At 41.3% G+C, this 22,277-nt stretch overlaps 1 protein-coding gene across 4 annotated transcripts in view; it reads left to right on the top strand.

The window, feature by feature from the left end:
* CFAP221 (cilia and flagella associated protein 221) overlaps positions 1-22,277 on the top strand; it is a 105,919-nt gene that overhangs the window by 68,746 nt on the left and 14,896 nt on the right. For 3 of the 4 annotated variants that reach the window (XM_079133826.1, XM_079133825.1, XM_079133824.1), the window contains exons 14-21: positions 98-196; positions 3,390-3,495; positions 4,748-4,872; positions 6,757-6,837; positions 7,601-7,708; positions 7,802-7,936; positions 14,934-15,092; positions 16,592-16,683. In XM_079133826.1, coding sequence (XP_078989952.1) covers positions 98-196; positions 3,390-3,495; positions 4,748-4,872; positions 6,757-6,837; positions 7,601-7,708; positions 7,802-7,936; positions 14,934-15,092; positions 16,592-16,683 — 905 coding nt within the window. The remainder of the gene's footprint in view (positions 1-97; positions 197-3,389; positions 3,496-4,747; positions 4,873-6,756; positions 6,838-7,600; positions 7,709-7,801; positions 7,937-14,933; positions 15,093-16,591; positions 16,684-22,277) is intronic. The other variant, XR_013762838.1, reaches the window with a different exon arrangement.

Here is a 22,277-nt window from a genome sequence, read left to right as displayed (position 1 = left end):
TAATAACTTAGGTTCAAACTCTAAAACATTTTTATTAAAAGCTTAGGTCAGATGTTAGAATTAAAATGTAAAATAGGCCTATGCTTTATATTTGCAGGATATGCCAGAATATCAGCCTCATTTTGATCCACTCATAAATAATAATTGGTTTGTCAGGTACAGGGCGCAAAAGCGATTTCAACAAGCAGCACGCAAGGTGAGTCTCAGAACAAGGTGGGAATTTTTATTTGTTTCATCATCAGCACAAAGAAATCAAACAATGGACTTTTTAAAATAACAACATAATTGAAACACAATTCACACTATAAAAATCACCTTGTACCGTGTCCAGCTGAGTAGGTTTTAAGCATGTTCACAGAGTCTGGAAGTCATCATCACCATCTACTTTTAGAACATTTTCATCATCCCAGAAAGGAACTCAGTACCCATTAGCAGTCACTCCCCATTCCCTCCTTCCCCCAGCCCCTAGCAACCACGAATCTACTTTCCATCCCTCTGGATTTGCCATTTCTGGACATTTTACTTATTTGGAATAATACAACATGTGCCTTTTGTAGCTGGCTTCTTTCACTTAACCTGTTTTCAAGTTCACTGGTGTTGCAGCTTGTATCAGTACTTCATTCCTTTTACGGCTGTATAGTATTCCATTGTTTGGATAGATTACATTTTACCTATTCATCTACTGATAGACATTCCAGTTGTTTTCACCTTTTGGGTATTATGAGCAATGCTGCTACAAATATTTGTGCAGAAGTTAGTAGACACATGTTTTCAATTCTCTTTTAATACCTAGAAGTGGAATTGCTGGGTCAATATAACTCTAAAACAATGGGATTTTGGTTCTATCCAAAGAGAACAACTGAAAACTCCAGTGGGACCTTCCCTCTGACACCAGGCTATGGCTTCCCCTTCAAAGGTGTCATCTTCTGACTGTGGTTTTAACCCTCATTCATGCTGGTCTTCCACCCAGCATATCTCTAGCCTCTACTGGCTTCCTGTTTGAGGATAAAATGAAGACTTCTGGCCTGCAGTACCAAAAAAGGGTGTAAGGTCTGACTGCAGCCATCCCTTTTCAGCTGCCCCCTGTCCTTTCTCTTGTCACCATCATCTTCCAGACACATCGTGCTCATTCCCAGCTTTGAACCCATGTTTCTATGCTTCACCTTTTTGCCTCTCCATCTCTACTCCTTGGATCCACACCTGACTTTTGGGCCAGCTCAAGTCTACCTGTCTTCCAAGAAACTATCTTTATAAGCTCCAACACTTAAAGATCACATTGGTGCCCCTTGTTTTCTATGCTGCCTGCAGAGTTCTTATGCTGCCCTTCAAGTGTGGCTTCCCTATGGGACAGAGCCACACCTCAAGCAAGGGAGAGCAGTGATTAAGATATGGTATGTTAGTTAGCTTTCTGTTGCTGTGATAAAACACCTGAGATAAGCAACTTTATAAAGAGGAAAGATTTATTTTGGCTTACAGTTTTAGAGATTTTAGTCCATGGTGTGTTGGCTCCATTGTCTTTGCACCTGTGGTGACCAGAACGTCATAGCAGGGAGTGCATGGCAGAGTTGCATATCTCAGGACAACTGGGAAGCAGAGCGAGAAAAAGAAGAGGAGACCAGAGTCCCAATATCCCCTAAGGTTATACCCCCAATCGCCTACTTCCTTCCACTAGGCCCCACCTCCTAACAGTTCCACCACCTCCCAACAGTGCCACAGGCGGAGGCTATTATCATACAGGCCTTGGGAGTTGGGGACATTCAAAATCCAAACCACAACACCTAGGCTCTGGAGCCCAATTGTCTGCGCTTAATTCCTGGTGCTATTTCGTGAACTTTCTGAACTTGGATAAGTAACACAACCTCTGTGCCTTAGTTTCCTCGTCTGAAACTAAGACCTGGGTTATTCATGGGTTACTGTGAAGATGAAATGAGTGAACGTGTCTAAGGGGCTCCAGCAGTTTCTGCTGCGGGCCGTCCTTCAGGCAGTACTCAGCCTGGACTGACTGGCTATGCTCACAGCACTGGGTGACCTCCTCACTACCTCCGAAGCCCTGCAGAACCAGTGTCCCTGCTGTTCCCATTGTCTGTATATATGCAGAGGTAGCCACAGGATGCTTGGGGAAGGGAAGAAAGAGGCGGCACAGGACTGTACTCAGAGGGAGGAAGACACAGCTGTTGACCGTGTGTAGACACCAGCAAGAGACTGGTGCTCCCGGGAGCACCCCAGCCCCTCTGCAGAGAGCCCGCCAGCCTGGAGGGATGTGCTTTGTTCCAAGTGATGGCTCACTCTCTTCCTCGCATGCCCAGAAGGCACTGTCAGTTCTCTGTGCCAGTAACACGGCTCTTACCATCTCCTTAGTTCTAGCCACAGCCCAGCATCTCTCACCTGGACCACGGTCACAGGTCTTCCAAACCACAGCCAGAGGAATATCTGCAAAGCATACAGCTGACCATACCTCTCCCCTGCTAAGACCTTCCAAGAGCTTCCCATCCCAGTCAGCATTAAATGCACATTTTTGTTAACCAAGACTGTAAGAACACACTGAAATCTCTGTGCCAAGCTCGTTTCCTTTGTTCCTACATCAGGATCTTTGCACTGGCTGGTTCCTTTGCTCAGAAGTCTCTCCAAGATCCTTCCATCACCGTCTTCTCCTCGTCACCTCGAGGCTTGCTTGCTCAGAGAAACCTTCCCTCGCCACCCACCATCAGCCCCTTCAGTCATGCCCTCCCGCGGTCGCCCCTTATCTCACATGGCGTTCATCTAAGCGTTTACCGTGTTCCACACACACACACCTTTGGAATGTCAGCCCCACGCAGGGCAGGACACGTCTTTGCTCCTCACTGTCTCTCCAGAGACTTGCACAGAGCTGGGCACAAAGTAGCCACTTCATATTTGTTAGATGAAAGAGTTCTTTAGAGAACAGAAAGGAGCGCTTTTCATGGAAGGAACCACCCTTTCTGCCATAGCGATGTGCACGGGGGACACTCCCCTGCAGCAGCAGCACTCTGAATGCAAAGCTTGCTGGTGTAGGCAGCACTGCCGTGGTCCCAGCCCTGTGGCCGCAGAATCACCTATGTAGACAGCACGTGGAGCATTACTCTTCAGGTACATCCAGAAGAAGAATGTAGACTCAGGGCTCATAAAGCGGGTGGGCCAAGACCAGATGACAACCTGATATCTTTTTCAGTGTCCAGGCTAGCTCTTATTCACTAGACCCTGAAGTTCCTGTGGCTTCAGTCCTGGGAAGCTGGCCACTCTCCCCATGAATTCCCCTTAGTTCTCCCCGTGAATTCTGCCCTTAATTGTGATTGGGAAAAGTGAATTAAATTGACTGTCAAATTCAGCATTATCAATTAGTAATTTGAGATCATTCTTCTTTCCAATTCAAGATCTTGTTCGAGCGGCGGTTACTCAATATGCTAATTGCTCTTCGTGAAATGGACAGAGATAGTATAATGAGAAGGCTCATGCAAGTAAGACAATCAATAGCACAAGGTAATGTGTAGCTGTGAAGTACAGCAATGCTGAGACCCATGACCCCTCTGAGCTCAAGGCTCCTTTATAATGAAATTGGCTTTGGTAAAAATATATATATTTTCATCAATTGCATGTATTAGTTTCCTGTTGCTGCTGTAACAAACCACCACAAGTGTAATGGCTTCAAACAACACAGATCTATTATGTCACAGTTTTGGAGAAGTCTGAAATCCAGTTGTCAGCAGCTGGTTCCTTCTGGAGGCTTCCTGGAGAATCCATTTCCTTGCCTTTTCCAACCTCTGGAGGCTGACGCCTTCCCCTGGCTCATGGTCCCTTCCTCATCCCACTCTCACGTCTTGATTCAGTTGTCACATGTCCTCCAGCCATGCCCCACTGCCTACAGTTACACCCAGACAGTACACTGAAACTAGAAAGGACTGATTAGATCACAGCTTTCATAATCTAACTACTGTGCTTCTTAATGTTCCTGGAGTTAACAGGAGTTTGGGGGACACCTCACATTCAAACCATAACAGCTCATGTGCAGATCCACAGCGGCCCTGCTCCCCACAGGCCTTCCTCCCTGCCTGGCCTAGGACTGAGTACTTACCACATCCTCTAACCTCTCCACCAAGATTCACATGTGCACTTAGATTCCCAAAACATCCTATAGTGTTTTAGCTATTCTTTTCTACATCTTATATTATTTTTATTTCTGGTATTGAGGTTTCTAATCACCTCTTTTTTAACGAAGAAAAAGTGAAATTTACCCAGAAATTGTGTATGATCATCTATAAAATTGTTTTTCTTTGAACTTCTTTTTTGTTGAATTCATCAGAAATATTTTATTTAAGAATTAAGAGTTTCAGGGGGTAGAACAGTGATTACTCAGGATTGGGAATGAGTGGGGAGGAGAAAGGAGAAAAAGGGAGGTCAGATTTTGTGAGTGCATTCTATATGCACACGTGAAAACATCACACTGAACCTCACTAACATATATAATTAATATTAGTTCATAAAAGTTTTTTAAAAGAATTATAGTTTATGAAGCAAAAAAATAAAATAGAGGTAAAGAATACAGGGGAACTAAAAATGGAAATAGATGTTATATGTGCATATCTATCTATCTATATATATATATACATAAATATTCTTTTTGAAATGGCATGTGATAAATGTGCAACTAAAAATGGTAGTTTTGCTAAAAAAAAATTTTAAAAAATTAAAAAACCTAAAGAACAGTGAAGTACTGTTTTGATTTTCCCCATAGACAAGCATTCCAGATACCTGCTGCCACGAACCACTCATGAAGATTGCCGGTTCATAGTGTCATCCAACAACGTGCTGCCCTTTGCCTTCCCATCCTACAGCCCTCCCCAGGGTGACAAAGAGCTGGTGGGTACCATAAGGCTGTGGGGTGGGGGCCAGGCATGGTCTCATGGTTGTAGGGCACATTATAGGAAAAACCCAGCCTCACCCCCTTCGCCTCCTCAGAAGGCCTCTGGGGGAGACCTGTGCCCAGAAAATTATGACCAGTGGGAAACTGGAGACCATCTACTGCCACCTGCTCTTTACCTGGTACTTCTGGTATACCTGATACACCTAGTATAGCTGGTATACCTGTGCAGAGCTCCCTGGTAACCCAGGCAGGAACCCAGCATGGGCACTGAGTCCTACCCAGGTACTCTGGAATCAGGCTGAAGAGCAGATGGGCAGATAAGGATAGAAAGGACCACCTGGCCTGGGGAGGCAGGCTCTGCGCAGCTGGGCCTTCTGCTGACAGAACAGTAGTCCCTAGGTCTGGGCCCAACCTAGTAAAGAAGATTCTTGTCTGAGAATCTGACAAGCTAACACATCAGACTCAGAATTTCACTCCTCCACAGGCACAATAATGCATTATAATAAAAATAATAGTCAGTTAACTTAAGTTGCACCTAATTCAAGTGTTTCAGGTGTATGACCTCATTTAATTTTCAATGAATCTATTATGTGGTAGGTTTATTGTTTTACAGATGAGGAAACAGGTATAAGATCACATAACTAGTCACACAATGTTGCTCAAATTCACAGTACTAATATGTGTGCTGAAATACTTATTGCAAAGCGCATGTAAAAAATGATTTTTAATTTTAAAGAATAAACCTGCTATTTATATTCCAAAATATTTCAGGTTAATTTACTCATGAATTATAGGGAAAAATTTTAGAAATTCCATGTTCTCTGATTTTTATAATTAAGTGACTTTAAAAATTATACTATTTAATTCCTAGGAAATAACAAATCTGTGATGATCAGAATCTGTGATGTTCACATGATAAGAATTATCTGACACTCCATAACCAATGGAGCAAAAAGGGTGCTGGGGTGAAAAGAAGCTATCAGGGTGCCATGGAGCCCGCCCCATTTTTTTGAATAGGTCAAAGCTTGCACATTTCCTTTGTTATTTAGTTAGTGCTGCTGGGACTTCTCTGCTGTACAGGGTTGATGAAAAATGGAGAGCTCAGCACGCCTGTCTATAACAAGAATTTATCAATTTCTTCCATAAATACAGTATTTCATCAATTCTAAGATGCACTTTTTTTTTTTACATTTAGCATCTCTGAAATTGGGAAATGTCTTACAAATGATATCATAGTAACATTGCATCATATTAATTGAATGGTGGTGTCTCGGACTAGGTGAAGAATAGTATTTATTGAATTCCTATCATAGCCAGGCCCTGTTCCAGGTTCTCTGAGTGTGGCAGATGAGCATGCAGGAAGTACTCTGGGAACCAGCCTCTCTGAAAGGCCGGCACAGGGAACAGAAGTGGACAGAGAAGTAGGACTGCCACCTATTTTGGCAAAGGCCTCTCCTGAGGCCACAGGGAGCTCTGAAACTGGCCTGGGGTGAGAGGACCCTGCCTTAGCACCTTGGCTTCAACCTGTCATTGGAGGCAGGCTGCCAGGGAAGGTCCTGTGACCCTGAGTCAAGGCAACACGTAAGGATACGGACCCTGACTCTTGTTTCCATCAGCAGGACCTAACAACGGGGGTTCCAGGTGATATTTCGTAGTCTCCATGACACTATTTGACTCACATACCCTGAGATTCATAAAGAGGGGATGGCAAGGGCTGCCTTTGTGTCCCAGAGGTCAGGTGGCAACTGTGGTCACGAGAAAGGTTGCTTTGAGAGTAGATCTGTTCGGTTAATGTTTCAAAATGCGATGGAAGTAGAAGCCTATCTACTTTTGCTTAGAGTTGATTTTCCTTTTTTCTCCCCATTATTTTCACTTTTTAGGCTCCTGATGGTCTTGGACTAGTCCCAATTAAGCCTTCAGATGTTCAAATCAAGCAGAGCTATTCCTTCTTCAAATTGCAGGTCAGAACTACCACAAAATTATTTAAATGATTATTTAGGTTTCTTATGTGGAGTGAACAAAGTATTCTTGAATTATTTTATTAGTTTTGATCTATTATAGGTCATACTGAGTATTTTTCTGCTATTATTTGACAGTATGTTAGAGATTTTTTCCCCTAATGTGGCTATAGAAACCAGGGTCTCTACTCTATGGAGACTATGGAGACATGCCCTCTCACATGAAGTACCTCAGCTACATCTGTTAGAAACTTCAAGACAAAACACAGGATGAAGCTGCCACTGTGGCCCATGCCTGTAAGACTCAGGAGGCTAAGGCAGGAGGATCAAAAATTCGAGGTCAGCCTCAGCAACTTAGCAAGACCCTGTCTCAAAATCTAAATGGGAAGGGGAGCACTGTAACTCAGTGATGGAGCACCCCTGAGTTTAATCCCTAGTGCTCCAAAAAGAAAAAAATCCACAAGACGAACTGAACACAAGTTAGTCAGCCTTTCTTGAGGCATATGACCACTTGTGCTTTTGAAAATGAAAATATTTTGATGTGTTTCTACAGTTAAGTCCTGCGGTACGAGAAAGAAGTCATGAACACTGATGTGACCTAGAATAGGGCCCTAATGCCTTTCCAGTGCTGGTCCAAAGGTTGCCATAATGGATGGCTACAGTGTGCGCCTGTTTCACCTTCACCACTGACAGCTGTGTTGAGAGGCAGATCCCACCAAATGGTACTTTTGAGGATATTCAATCAGTTGTCTTCTTTCACCCTCAGGTTCCTCAGCTGTACAAAATTAAGGGATATCAGCCATTCTCAGTCCACGATTCTTCAACAAGTTACAAACCCCAAAAACTTGCTCGAGCCCTGAAGCAAGGAGCTGAGGTAAAATGTCCCCACCTTCAAGAATTTTTCTCACTTTTCCTTGTTGTCCTAGCAACAAGACTAACAGGCCACTCTTGGTCCTCATATGTATAGGATGAAGTCACCACCATCATAGCCCTTCCAAAACAGGACTCCACACCTCAGCTCTCTGGAAAATCCTCAATCTTGAATATGAAACCACCTGAGACCTTAGCCGTGTGCCCAGAATATGATCCACTTTATATTTTTGTAAGTAACCATTGGCAAAAGTCTTGTATTCTGTGCTCCTTTATTTTAGCAATTACTCTATAAGAAAGCAGGGAATAAGGGATTTTTTTTTTCTCTTGGGAATATCAAGTGTTAAACAATATCTAAGCTTGCTTATCATTATTTATTATTTGGAGAATATCAGTGTTTCTGTCTCTTAACAAATCCAGCATTTATTTTTTTGACAATAGCTTACTGATCTTTTCTACTTCTGTGTGACATGCATATATAGGCCAAAGAAGAAATCAGAAGAAAAATTAAAAGTATTTTTAACTGAATGAAAAAAGAAAGCAAAAAAAATTATAGGAAAGTTATAGTAATATACACTACAGTGGGAAAGAAGAAAGGTCTCAGATTAATGTCCTAAGCTGCCCCTTTAGGAAGTTAGGAAAAGAAAAGCAAAAGAAATCCTGACTAAGCAGAGAAAAGAAATAATAAGGGTCAGATTAAAAAGTAATGAAATAGAAAACAAAAAAATAGACACATTTCTTTTAAAAGATGAATAAGATGTATAAATCTCTAACCTAGCTGATTAGGAAAAAGATAAAAAGCACAAATACCAATATCAGGAATGAGGTGACATCACTTCAGATTCTATAGATATTAAAAAGGTAAGTTAATATTATGAAAAACTTAATGCCAGTGAATTCAAAGAATAAGTTAAATGTGCAAATTTATTTAGAAGCTCAAACTGTGAAATCTCCAAGGCGAGATAAACAGCCCCCAATAGTTCTGTATCTATTAAATAACTGAATTTATGGTTAAAAACCCTTCCCACAAAGAAAACTCTAGGACCAGTTGCCTTCAGGAGTATTCTGTCAAATGTTTAAAGAAGAAATTATACCAAACTTGAATGCTTTTCCAGAAAGTTACAGAGGAGAGACTAATCCTGAATTTATTCTAGAAGCCACTATTACTCTGATACCAAAGCTAGTCACAGACATTACAGCAAGAAAAAAAGGACAGACCAAAATCTTTCATGAACAGACATCAAAAATTTGTGACAAAAATGATATGATCATCTCAATAAGTACAGAAAAATTATATATCAATTCCCAATAAATAATCTCATTGAGTAAGGGATAAAGGGGACTTTTTCAACCTGATAAAGAACACCTGTTAAAAAAAAAAAAAATAGAGCTAACATCAAACCAAATAGTAAATGACTAAATGTCTTCCCCTAAGATCAGGAATAAGATAAAGGTGTCAGATCTCAACTAATTCTGTTCAAGATTGTAACTGCAGCCAGTGCAGGCAAGAAAAAGAAATAAAAGGCACCCAGATTTGCAAGGAAGATGCAAAATTCTTTTTATGCACAAACAAAATTACTGGCTATTAGAAAATACAATGTAATTCTTTAAAAAATTTTTACTAAAACCAAAAAGTAAATTCAGCAATACATAGGATGCAGGATCACCGTATCAAGGTCAATTATGTTTCTATATACTAACAACAAACTATATAAAAGAAATTTTAAGTTTATAATACTGAAAAATAGCATCAAGGGCTAGGACTGTAGCTCAGTGGCAAAGTATTTGCCTAGTATGTGTGATGCACTGGGTTCAATCCTTACCACTACATAAAAATAAACAAAGGCATGCTGTCCATTCACAACTACAAAAAATAATAATAATAATGGCATCAAAAAATATAAAACATTTCAGGCTAAATCTGACAAAAATGTATAAAAGTTGATATACTGAATATTAAAAAATATTGCCAAGGGAAATCAAAGGAAACCTAAATAAAATGTAGATGTATGCGATGTTGATCAGAAAATTTAATATTGTTAAGATATCGATTCTTTTCAAACAAATCTAAAAATTCAACAAGTCTCAAGCAACAAAAATCCAACATCTTTTTTTTATAAATTAACAAACTTATTCTAAAACTTATGCAGAAATTCAGATATATTTGGAATGCTTTTGAAGCAAAATAAAGCTGAATTTATACTACCTGACTTCAAAGTTTATTGTAAAGCTACAATAGTCAGAATAATATTAGCTTAGAAATAAACAAATAGACCAATGGAAGAAAATAGAGAATCCAGAAATATATTCATTTATACATATTTGGCCAACTGATTTTTGACAAGGGTCTAAACAATTCATTGGAGAAAAAATAGTCTTTTTTAATAAATAGTGCTAGAACATTCAGTTATCTATTTAACAAAATAAAAAGAAAGATAAACAATCCATTACTCACATCATTTATAAAATTAACACAGAATGGATCATAGACCTAAATATGAAACCTAAAATTATCAAACTTCTAGAAGACACATAAGAGAAAATCTTTGTGATCTCATATTAGCTAAAACACCAAAATCACAATCCATATATTTTTAAAATATGGATTAACTGAACTTTGTCAATATTAAGAATTTCTCCTTCCTAAAGATGCTGTTAAAAAGTGAAAATATAAATCACAAACTTGGAGAAATCACATATCTGATAAAAGATTTATATCCAGGATATATTATGAACTTGTTGCTAAGCCAGGTTGTTCAGTAGGTTAGGTATAATAGATGTATTTTTTACTTACAATATTTATTCTTGACTTAACAATGGGTTTTTCAGGTTGTAACTTCATCATAAATCAAGGAGCATCTGTAGTCAGACTCAGAATTAAAGAGAAGAATGTTTGGCAGAGATTGAGGGGAGAGGAAATGGAAAGTTACAAATTAGCAGGCATCAAGTTTCAGTAAGGAAGATTATTAAAGTCCAGCAGTCTACTGTACAATGTCGTATTTACAGTCAGCAATAGTGAATGTTTAAAATTTTGTTAAGAGAAGAGATTTTGAGCTAAGTGCTCTCACCACAATAAAATAAAATATCTTTAAAAGAACTCGAAACTCAATAAGAAAACAAACACTCCAACTTTAAAATGGGTCAAAGACCTGAACAGACATTTTACCAAAAAAGATTTACAAATTATACACTTGAAAAGATGCACAAAATAATGGATAATTAGCCAAATGCAAATTAAACCCACAATGAGATAACTCTGTTATAATATCTAAAATTAAAAAGACTGCAGGTGGCAATTTAAAGGATATAACTAGTAGAAACAGTTTGGCAGTTTCTTACAAAGTTAGTAAACATACACGGACCATATGATCCAGCTGTTCTACTCCTGAGTATTTACCCAAGATAAATGGAAGCATGAGACTTATGCAAGAATATTCATTGCAGCTTTATATGTTGCCAAAAGTATGTGTATGTGTATGAGCAGGTTAACAGATAAACAAATTGTGGTGTAAACATACAATGGAATTCATTTCAGTAACAGAAAAAAATGAACTCTTCTTGATAAGATAACAACATATATGATTCTCAAAATGTTCATACTGAGTAAAAGAAATCAGATAAAAAAGAGAAAGTACTGTATTTTTCCATTTATATTAAAGTCTGGAACATCTAAAGTAATTCATAGAGATAGAAAGCAGATTACTGGCTGCCCGATGATGGATTAGGTGGACAAGTATGAAGAGACAAGATGTGGGGATGAAGGGATGACAAAAGGCATAAGGTAACATCTGGAAGGGTGGAACTGTTTATTATTTGCATGGTAGGATGGGATTTTGAAGGTGTAACTTATGTCAAAACACACCAAATTTATTTAAATATGTGCAGTTTATTACATGGAAATTATATATCAATACAGCAACAAAAGAAAGTATTAGAAAGCCCAAAGAAAAGAGACATAAAGAAAAAGAAAGAAATACTGGTGACAACCAGTAAAATATTATAGTGAGGACTTGGAATGTATATATGCAAGGAGCCTATAGGAGGAAGAGTAAAGGACTCTGGTGAAGAGTTGTCTAGAAAAGGGGTCTCCACACGTGACTGGTGCAGTTAAGAGAATGGAAACACCCAAGGATTTTACAGAGGTGCATCGTTCAAGAAAAACAAAGGCAATTATAAACTCCAGGTGGGAAAAAACAACTCAAAATCCATATGTGTTCCAAGTAGGAAACCAAACTAAAGTTCGATGTGATTTTTTTAAATGCTGATGGAAAATTTTAAAATAGAATCTATTTAGCCTTGATACTAGAACTCTTCTCCATCAGAACCATGGGCCATGATATTAATATTGAACTGGTTTTTGTTTTTGTGGTGCTGAGGGTCCAAACCAGAGACCTCCCACATGCTAGGCAAGAGCTCTGAGCTATAACTCAGCAAGATATTCAACCATCTCATACACACACACACACACACACACACACACACACACACAATCTATAATATAAGCCTCTACTTGGCCTTGCAGAGAAACACATTTACATGGTTAAGACAAAACAAATGCTGTTTATTCATTTTCAACTTTTAGAAACAACCTGGAACCATGATAGTCTTGGTTGTGGGTCCAGAATGTGAATATTCATTTCAATAATATGAAAATTATGGAAGAGAGAAGAAAAGGTACAGGAAAGCACAGGAATGATAACATGTTTATTTCACCTGAATAGAAGTTAAAATACTCAACTGAAAATGATGAAACAAGAAATAGGGGTAAGCTGGGGGTGCTGCTCATGGTGGAGCACCTGGCTAGCATATAGGAAGCCCTGGGTTTGATCCCCAGCCAGCACTGCAGAAAAAGTACAAAAGCGTGTCATGTCAAGTCACAGAGGTAAGTTACAAAAAGGAGCAATGTGCTTTTTAGAATTGGAAAGAAGCTTTTATGAGGTATTCATATACATGCACCAAATCCTTACCTCATATAACAAAGATTCGATATTGTTTGAGTTTGTTAATCAAGAAATAGAAGAATAAGTATAAAGTTTAGAGAGAGAGTCATGACCATCAGAGGCACAAAACCCAGAAATAAAGAAACTGCCCTTGGGATGTGGACTTGAGCAAGGAAGGTACCACAGGAACCCATAACTTGTCATTGAAAATCCTTGCAGCCTTGGTGAGACGCCACCATATGCACCCATAACTTTGAGGACAATTAAAATCATCATGGGATGACCACTCAGATCACTTAACTCTGATAGCTGTGGCCCTCCAGGGGGAGCTGAAATTTGACAACTATTAGAGAGAGTACTATTGCCATTTGCAAAAAGACCACATTCATCACATTTGGCGCAAAACAGACTCAGAGAGCTGGCCGCATACAGCTTCTCATGTTAGCAAAAAACAGAGACTAGGACGAGTGCAAACTCCACAGATCAGCTCTTTTATTCAGGAACGAAGTCTCACACAGGAACGGGGGTGCAGGCATGAAATGGGGTTGTGGAACTCAGTTTCCTGGTAGAAAGTGAGCCCCCAAACAAAGGACTGGATTTATATAGGTTATTTTGAGGGGTGGTCTAATGAGCATATATCAGTTTTGCTTAGACACAGGAATGTGGGCCTTTCGGTCAAGGTGCCTAAAAAAGGATTTTGCTTTGGAGGAGACAATGCCTCCTAGAGACTGTTTTCTTTTGAGGCTGATAAAACATCCTCTGCCTGCAGCCAGCATCTGGAAAACATTCATCTCGGGAGCTGAGAGCTGTCAATGCACGGCCTTTATTTACTCCCCTTTCTTTTTCCCAGGTATCCCACTTCTGGGAATTTTTATTCTCCTTACTCATTATTTCATGCCCTCCATTGACCACAGTAGAGACACCCCTGAAGGCCCGAGGTAATTTTCCCTCTGCCCTGTGCCCTGATGGCTACACTTACATTTGAACCCTAACTCTTGACTCAACTGCAGGTGCTCACAGAGGTGGGTGCTTATTTCTACATTATGTGGGCATTGCAGACACCCTCTGTGGGCTTCCCGCCTCCCCCACCTTTGCAACCGTGCACTTAGCAGAGAGCCCTCTCTACACCTGCCCCAGGCCCTCGTCCTGGCCCAGGCTGCTGATCAGCCTCTCTGCACCCACAGCCCACAGTTTTTCCAGTGTTGTTCACTCCCCAACACACCACATCTGGGCCTTCCCATGCCTTGCATCTTGGAGTTGGAATACCTCCTAGTCTAGCTAGGTGCCATTTAAGTTGTGAAGGGACATTTGTTTCTAGGCATTGAGATCAGGTTTCCATAAGTCAAGTGAAGTTTGGGTTTGGTCTGGTGTTTTGTTCGGTTTTGTTTTATTTTGGGGGGAGTTCCTTGGTTTTTTGTTTGTTTGTTTGTTTGTTTGTTTGTTTTGTGGTGCTGGGGGTAGAACCCAGAGCCTTGCACACACTAGGCAAGTGCTCTACCACTGAGCTACACCCTCTGCCCTATATTTTTTTTCATTGTTAAAAAATATCATACAAATAAAATGAGCAAAATCTCAGTGGTTCCTTAACATTTGAGATTAAGCAACTGTGAGGGGGAAAGTGATGTTGAGACAAGGATAGGGGATTTATTACTCAAGCTCTGGAAAGAACATTAAAAGGCTCTGTATTTTAGTATTTTGATATAATCGCTCTGTGCATCCATTAGTTCTGCTAGAAAGTAAGTAGCAAAACAAAACAAGATCTTGCTTAAAACCAGATACTATATCCCAATGGAGCTTCCCTGAATTAAAAATATTACCAAAACAATGTTAAATAGTGACGTTTCCTGGTATATCAAACGTCACCCTCTTCTTTGTCTTCTCTTTAAAGTCATTTCTAAGAGGCTATTTTTATTTTCAGAACAAGAAGTTTTTTTACTTTTTAAACCAGTTTGCTTAATAATTCCCCCTAATTTATCATAGTTAGAAACAAATACTTTAAGCCATTTTAAGCTGTGATTTCAATTAGACTTGTTTCTATGTGAGGTTGATAAATCCAAATGGTATGCAGTGAAGCTCTTAAACCAGAAAAGTGGCATTTATGGATGACTGTGACATTTTAAAACGCTGCCAACTTGAAGGCACGCTGCTTTCCCACTTCTGTTTTCTGGACGAGCTGACAGGGAATCACAGTGTTAGTGCTAGTCGGAGCCACGGAGAGCATCGGCGGACGCCTGTCCTGGGCCTGGCTTGGGAACAGATAAACAAAAGCTTTTCTCCTCTTTCCTGCAGAATCCCAGCCCAGGATTATTTGCCGTCAGGCACCCTCTGACCTACACAGAAACATCGATGGATTACCACCTCTGCCCTCACCCCAAGTACATGTTCACCAAAGAGTGCCACAAGGGGTCCAGCATTCCTCTCACCCAAAAGCAGTTTCTCCATCACACGGTAATGTCGTCACCCAGCCCCCTGGCACAGCTGGCCCTGGGCTGTGGGGAGGGGCAGGGCACAAGGATGGAGGGGCACCACTGAAATGAAGAAAAATGAGGCTCAGCCACGGCTGCAGAGCAAGAATGGTAACAACGTTCCTCATAGGCCAGCACTCAAGGTGGAGCCTCGACCCCACTCTGGGCCTGTCCATACTCACTTCCTGGGTTACCTGCTTGCCCTTTTTTCAACATTCTCACCGTTTCCCCTTAAAGGCGATGCATGTTCGCCCATTCCTATTCCAACCACGTGAAATTGGTCCCACGGTTTACATAACCCCATGATCTGACCTCCTCTTACTTTTGCCCCTAACAAGTGTAGAAACACCAGGACAGACAAGAGGGAGACATAACAAATGTAAAGAAGTGGTTCCAAAGAATTCCTTCTACCCCTGTGATCAACCTGACCTGAATATCCAGAGTCACCTCTTCAGGATCACCCTAAGGCCCCTCAAACTCAATAAATCCCTAACTTGGGTCATTATGTCTACCTGACTTCCACCCACAACACTCTGAGGTGCCCTCACTTGCATGTGGGGTGGGGGTAGAGTATAGTAGCAGGGATTGAACCCATGTAGCTTTACCACTGAGCTACATCACAGCCCTTTTTCATTTTTTATTTTGAGACAGGGTCTCACTAAGTCATTGAGTCTGACCTCAAACTTGTGATTCTCCCTCAGCCTCAACTTGTGATCCTCCCTCAGCCTCCCGAGTGACTGGGATTACAGGCGAGCACCACCATGCCCATTTCCCACTTGCCTTTTTGTTCCATGGAATGTGCATAGAATTCAAGTGGTCCTTGATCCCTCCCTCTTGCTCATTCCCCTATCCAACCAGCCTGCCTCTTACATAACCTGCCACTCTCCCCCTAGCTTCCCCGGTGGCTCACCACTGCTGTGATCAGACCTCCATAGAAATTTTCCTTTGATTCAAATTTGATCATGTCAGTTCCTGCTTGAGCACCAGGGCTCTGCTGCCTGTGTGAACAGCTCCTCACTTATTAGCTAGGCCCATGAGGCCCATGGTGACCTACCAGCCTCTTCAGGTGTGCCCTATCATATGCCTTGTACTCAACTGAGCTGATGGACTCCTGACAGCACTTGGCACATCACCAACACATTTGCACACATGATGTCCCTGTCTGTCTTATCATCTGAAGAACAACCCATCCTCTTTGATTGGGGCATCCATGATCCTCAAAGCAGATCGTAAGACCACAGCTGCCCTCCATCATAGGGACAGGAGGAGGGGCACTTCCATTCCGTGTTGCCCTTTTTGCCTTTACAATCACAAAAGAAATTGTCCTTTTGCTTCAGCAAAATTCAATCCTACTTAATGAAATGATAAGCCTGGAGCTGACATTTTGGGATTTTAAATAGCTGAATGAAATGAAGTCCTTCTAGACTCTGCCCACCAACCAGTCCCTTCCATGCTGAATCCCTGAACCAACTTTGATCACAGGACATCATTCCTGGAATCATGCACTGGAAGAGGTTCCAGTCCCTGGTGCTCTCGTTCTTGCCTGAAACCTCTAAGATGGAGCCCACACAGAGGTAGGCCACAGCATGTCTGTCTGTCACACAGGGGGAGGTCTGCCCCTCAAGTCACAGAGGCCAAGACCCCCAGAAGTTGAATGCCAACAATGTGTCAAATTGTACTTCTAAAACACGGGGGAGGGCTTGCTGGTCCCAGAGCTGTGGCGACATGTAACTGATTTTCACATTTTGAAATTATCTTGAGACACACTATTTAAAAAGTGACATCCTAGGTGGTCAACTGGCAATTCTTTAGTAAAAGCAGACCAACAATCTATATAATTCTGCTGAAATACTCATGGTCAATTTTTCAAATTTTTAACTTGCCCAGATCACCTTCTGCACCCTCCATATCCAATTCTAAAGAATTCACTTTTCACTTAGCCTGGTGCTCATGGGAGTCCCGTGCTATCCTCAGACAGAGACAGCTCGGCTCCATATACAGCTTGGAGCTCAGCCATAGATTCAGAATGGGTAGGTGAGAATATTGTTGGCCAATGAAAGAAGAAAATTAAGGTAGTCAAATTTCCACCAATCTGCATATTTAATATCTCTTCAAAATCCTATGATAGCAAACAAATAGACTGATACCTTTTCTTTAGACTCCATCAGGTCAACAGCCCACTCCTGAGCCCTTGAACTTGCTTCTTCAGGTCATTGCCCTTCTAAATGTAACTAAATGAGTTATTGGTAAGCAAACGCGACTAATGTCCCACAATGATTATCAGCTGTCATTTTCTGTTCAAATTCTCTGATCCAGAAGGAGGCCCACCCAAGGTGGCAAAACCCTAAGAGTATCCAGGAAAGCTGAACCCTGCCACTGACCAAGGTCAGCAGGGGCTCTTTACAACCCCCTATCCAACTCCCACCAGTGTGTCCAGCTCCTCTGACTTAGAAACATGGAGAACCTCACAGGACCTCATCTGTCCGCTCAGGCACCATTCTGAGTCCTCTTGTCAGTAAGACACAGAGACTGAACTTGTGAGGGTCCTTCCCAGGTCCTTCTCAGACTTGGCATCACATTTTTAGTAGGAGTAAGAAAGTTCTCTGCTATGATCTGGATGTGGTTTGTCTCCTCCAAAACTCATGTTGGAGTTTAATCCCCAATGTGAGATGTTAAGAAAATGGAAACCTCACCCAACAGTAGCACCTAGAGGTGGAGCCTTTGGAAATCAATTACAATTAGATAAGGGGTGAGCCTTCATGATTGAATCCTGAGAGTTTTATAAGAAAAGGGACAGAGACAGGAGGACACACGCCTGCACTCCCCGTCTCACCACATGATGCCTGGTGCCATTCCTGGACTCTGCCAGCAAGAAGGCCACTACCAGAGGCAGCCCCTTGACTTGGACCAGAACTGTGAGCCAAAATAATCCTTTTCTTTATGATTTACCCAGTCTGTGGTATTGTGTTGTTAGCAGCAGAAAATGGACAAATACTTACCCAAAAGGCAGCTACCCCAAGTCCACTGTCCATCCACCTGCCCCTCTCCAGGGATTGGAGAAGATTGTTGGAATCATTGTACCTCTAGGACTTAATTTGACTCTTCCTTCATTGCCAGCGGGAGAATCTTCCTGAGTTAAACTTGGTGCATCTGAACTTCCAGAGGCTTCTCCATGTGCCATGTTTTGGATTATTTCTCTGGGGCTTCTCCACTATTTGCCTTTTTACACAAAATAAAAAACCTGAGGCAGGGGGTTCAGGACAGGGCAGGAGCTCAAACATGCTGCTCCCTTTCCTGTCATACCTCATTCAGCCTGTTGCCACTCAAAATGAACCCAGCATCTTTCTTCTTTATTTTAACATACTTCAAAAAATCTAAATCCTCCAGAATCAGGGAAACAGTGGCAGCATAGAAAAAGGGAAAGCCTGGTGTCAGAGACCAGCCTCTGTAATTTGCTGGCTATGTCACTAACTTTCTGTAATTGGGTGAGTCACTTCTTCACTGTAGACCTTTATTTCCTCACCTGTGAAGCAGGGGCAAGTGAGGAAATGAAAGGCTGATGGGGTCCTCACAGGGCTGTTTCAAGAATTGAAATAAAATGATCTTAGTGATCATATGGAGCAATCCAGCATGCTGCCTGGTGCATGCTTTGGTGACCCTTCTCTTCTCCTCCCAGCCTGCATGATCAGTCACTGCGTGGCCACCAGATGGTGCCATCACCACCTCAGAAAACTGCATTTTGCTGGGCGACCAGGGCCCATAAAAATGATCCATGCTGGGGCTGGGGAGATAGCTCAGTCTCTGGGTTCGATCCCCAGCACCGCAAAAAAAAAATGACCCATGTTGTAAGACCCGCCTCAGCAACTTAGCAAGGCCCTAAGCAACCTAGTGAGACCCTGCCTCAAAATTAAAAAAAAATTAAAAAGGTCTGGGAATGTTGCTTAGTGACAAAATGCTCCTGGGTTCAATCTTCTGGGTTCAGTCTGGGTTTAATCCCCAGTATTGAAAAATCAATCAATCAATTAATTAATTAATTTTAAAAAGACCCTTGTAGTAGAGAACTTGGCTAGCATGCTAAGGCCCTGGGTTCAATCTCCAGCACCAAAATAAGTAAATAAATAAATAAAACTCACCCATATAATCAGTAAACCAAACAGTAAATCAGTAAAACAAACTGGGATTCTGTCATGAAACCGAATAAGCAAAATGAGAAGGGGACTACAGCTGTGCACACACACGGTTCCCAAGAATTAAGAGAAAACATCGTTCTTTATTTCCAAACCAATGTCCTTGGAAATATCCCCTGAGGCTGTTCTTTCCACAAGCAGTCAGTGGGCAGTAGCCATGGACTTGAACAATCATGAATTAAACATGAATTCTACATGAATTAAAGAAAACTCTCCACCATGACTTGTTACTTTCAGCTTCTGTGCCCAAATGCTCTGTTGGGCCAGTTTGTTTCAAAATAAACTGCAACTGAATAACAGTTCAAACATCAAGAGAAGATTCTTTATTTTCTTATCATGGAATCCCACTGGTTGCAGGATTCTAAGACATGTGTTATTTCTAAATGCAGTTACAAAATAATAATAGTAATTCCTTTTTTTAAAGTTCTGTTCTAGTCCATTCAAGTTGCTATAACAAAATGCCACAGGCTGGTGTTTTAATCAGCTTTTCTCACTGCTGTGACTAAAGGACCCCACCAGAACAACTGTAATGAAGGAAAGGCTTATTTAGAGGTTTCAGAGGTCTCAGTCCGTAGACATCCAGCTTTATTCTTCAGGTCTCCAGGTGAAGCAGAACAACATGGTGGAAGAATGTGGCAGAGGGAAGCAGTTCCCATGATGAGCAGAAAGCAGAGAGAGACTCCACTCTCCAGATACAAATATATACCCCACAGACACGCCCCCAATGAACCGCTTGCTCCAGCCACACCCCACCTGCCTGCAGTTACCACTGAGTCCCATCAGGGATGACCTCACTGATTAGGTTAAGGCTATGATCCAATCACTTCTCCTCCAAACCTTCTAGCATTGTCTCACACGTGAGCTTTTGGGGGACACCACATCCAAACCATAATAGCTGGATAGGTTATAAACAACAGAAATTTATTTCTCACAGGAAATTTATTTCCTGGCTGTAAAGTTCAGGATCAAGGCACTAGCAGACACGGTGTCTGGCGAGGGCTCATGGATGCCTTCTCGCTGTGTGCTCATGTGAACAGAGGAGCAGGGCAGTCCTCTGGAGCTTCTCTTCCAAGGGCACTAATCCCATTCATGAGGGCTGCACTCTCATGACCTGATCACCTCCCAAAGGCTCCATCTCAAAATACCATCGCACGGGGAGTTAGGTTTCAGCCTATGAGTTTGCGGAGGACACAAACATTCAGTCATACACATCCACTAACGAGTTTTCAACTTCGCAGACATTTTTCTTGAATAAATTACCTTCTAGTACTATGAGGTTTCCTTTGTATCTTTTGATCCTGAGATTCATCTGCATCTTGCTAAACCATATAATACAATTGCTTAACATTTATTTATTTATTCCAAGTCATTTTTATATCTTTGTGAATCAGAGCAGCTCATTGATTTCTTTACCTTTTAGTAAATTCAGAGAGAATTTGTTGACTTTCTATGGACTTTCTCAAACTCTGAGAAGTGAGCGGCAACCAAAGAATTTATCTCATCCAGTCGGTCCTAGACTTTCAGATTTTACAGAAAAGTGAAAAGTTTAGAAAAATTGGGGCAACTGAGTTAGGGTTGTCAGAATTTTACTTTGTCAAGTAAGGACACTAAAGTAAAACAATGCAAAACAAAGAACACCCAACCATCGTCTGCCTCCATCACCATCTCAAAATACAAAATAGGGCAGGGAATATGGCTCAGTGGTTGAGTGCTCCTGAGTTCAATCCCTGAATCCAAAAACAAAAAGAACATATTAATACAAAAAAAAAAATCAGAGGAACATAAACGGAGAATTTACAAATTGGACTCATTTCATTTCATGAAAATTTCTTGGTTGTTGTCATTACATTGCCCCAAACCAGGCTGGTCTCTGCAGAGTGGTCCAGCTCCCTCTTCTGAGTCCCTCTTCTCAGCAGGATTCCTCTCAGACTACACACATATTCAAAAGTTTTGGTGGAACTTTCAGTGAGAACCCAGATTCTTTGTCATGAAGTCAATAAACGGCTAATCTCAAAGAGTGGGATCCAGGGTCTTTTTAGAGGGGAATGGAATTAAGATAAAAATCTGAGGGATAGATGTGCACACTGCTACTGGGGTGTCCTTGTAGCTTGGCCTTTTGTGCAAAGCCAGAGGTGTGCAGACACACACTTCACATCCACATAGACACATACATACATATATGTACACACACGTAATATAAACACACATACACGCATTTTAGAAATCGTGAATCCACACCAAACCCTACAGTTCCAGTTGACATCCAGGCATTACTGCTTGCTTCCCACTTTCCTTTCACTGGGAGAACCCTGGCTCCTAGCACGTTCACTTGCTTACTCGACTTCATAATATATCCAGTGGTTTCAGAATTGACTCATCCATGATCACTTTAATAAACAAGCATAATAAATAGAGCTCAGATTTATTTGCAATTCTTCCCCTACCCTGTCCCACCCAAGATAATGTGGGTATGTGGGTATAGTCTCACACTATAGAAGTTACTTCTTCTTTTTCTGCTATTTGAGTTCTTTCTTCTTTCTCTTTTCCCTCCCTTCCCCACTTTCTGCTCCCCATCTCTCCCTTCCTCTCTCTTTCTCTCTCCGTCCTTTTCTTTTTCTTTCTTTCCCTCTATTGTGATTATGGAATTATTTGTTTCAGTTTGATTCCAGTTTTATAAATTTTTCCTTTCGTATTGACTTAATCTTATGTTCTCAATCAGTAGAACATCAACATGTCTTCCAAACTCAAAACTACACAAAAAGGCATGCCCAGGGAGGTGTCCCTTCCTCCCACCTCCCTCCAGCCCATTCCTCCTCAGGGGAGAGAACCAACTTGGTCTTCTGCCTTACCTTTCCTGTGTTTGTCTTTGTGGGGCTAAGCATTACAAATGCATGTATTTTTCCTATTTTCTCTTCTTATACCAACAGTGGCACTCTAGATATCTTCTTGTGCATTCGCTCCTAGAAACCACAGCATTTCCG

The sequence above is a fragment of the Sciurus vulgaris genome (assembly GCF_902686455.1).
Source record: "Sciurus vulgaris genome assembly, chromosome: 3".
NCBI classification, from domain to species: Eukaryota; Metazoa; Chordata; class Mammalia; order Rodentia; family Sciuridae; genus Sciurus; species Sciurus vulgaris.
The sequence above is the reverse complement of the archived record's forward strand: the minus strand, read 5'-3'. Positions and strand labels throughout refer to the sequence as shown.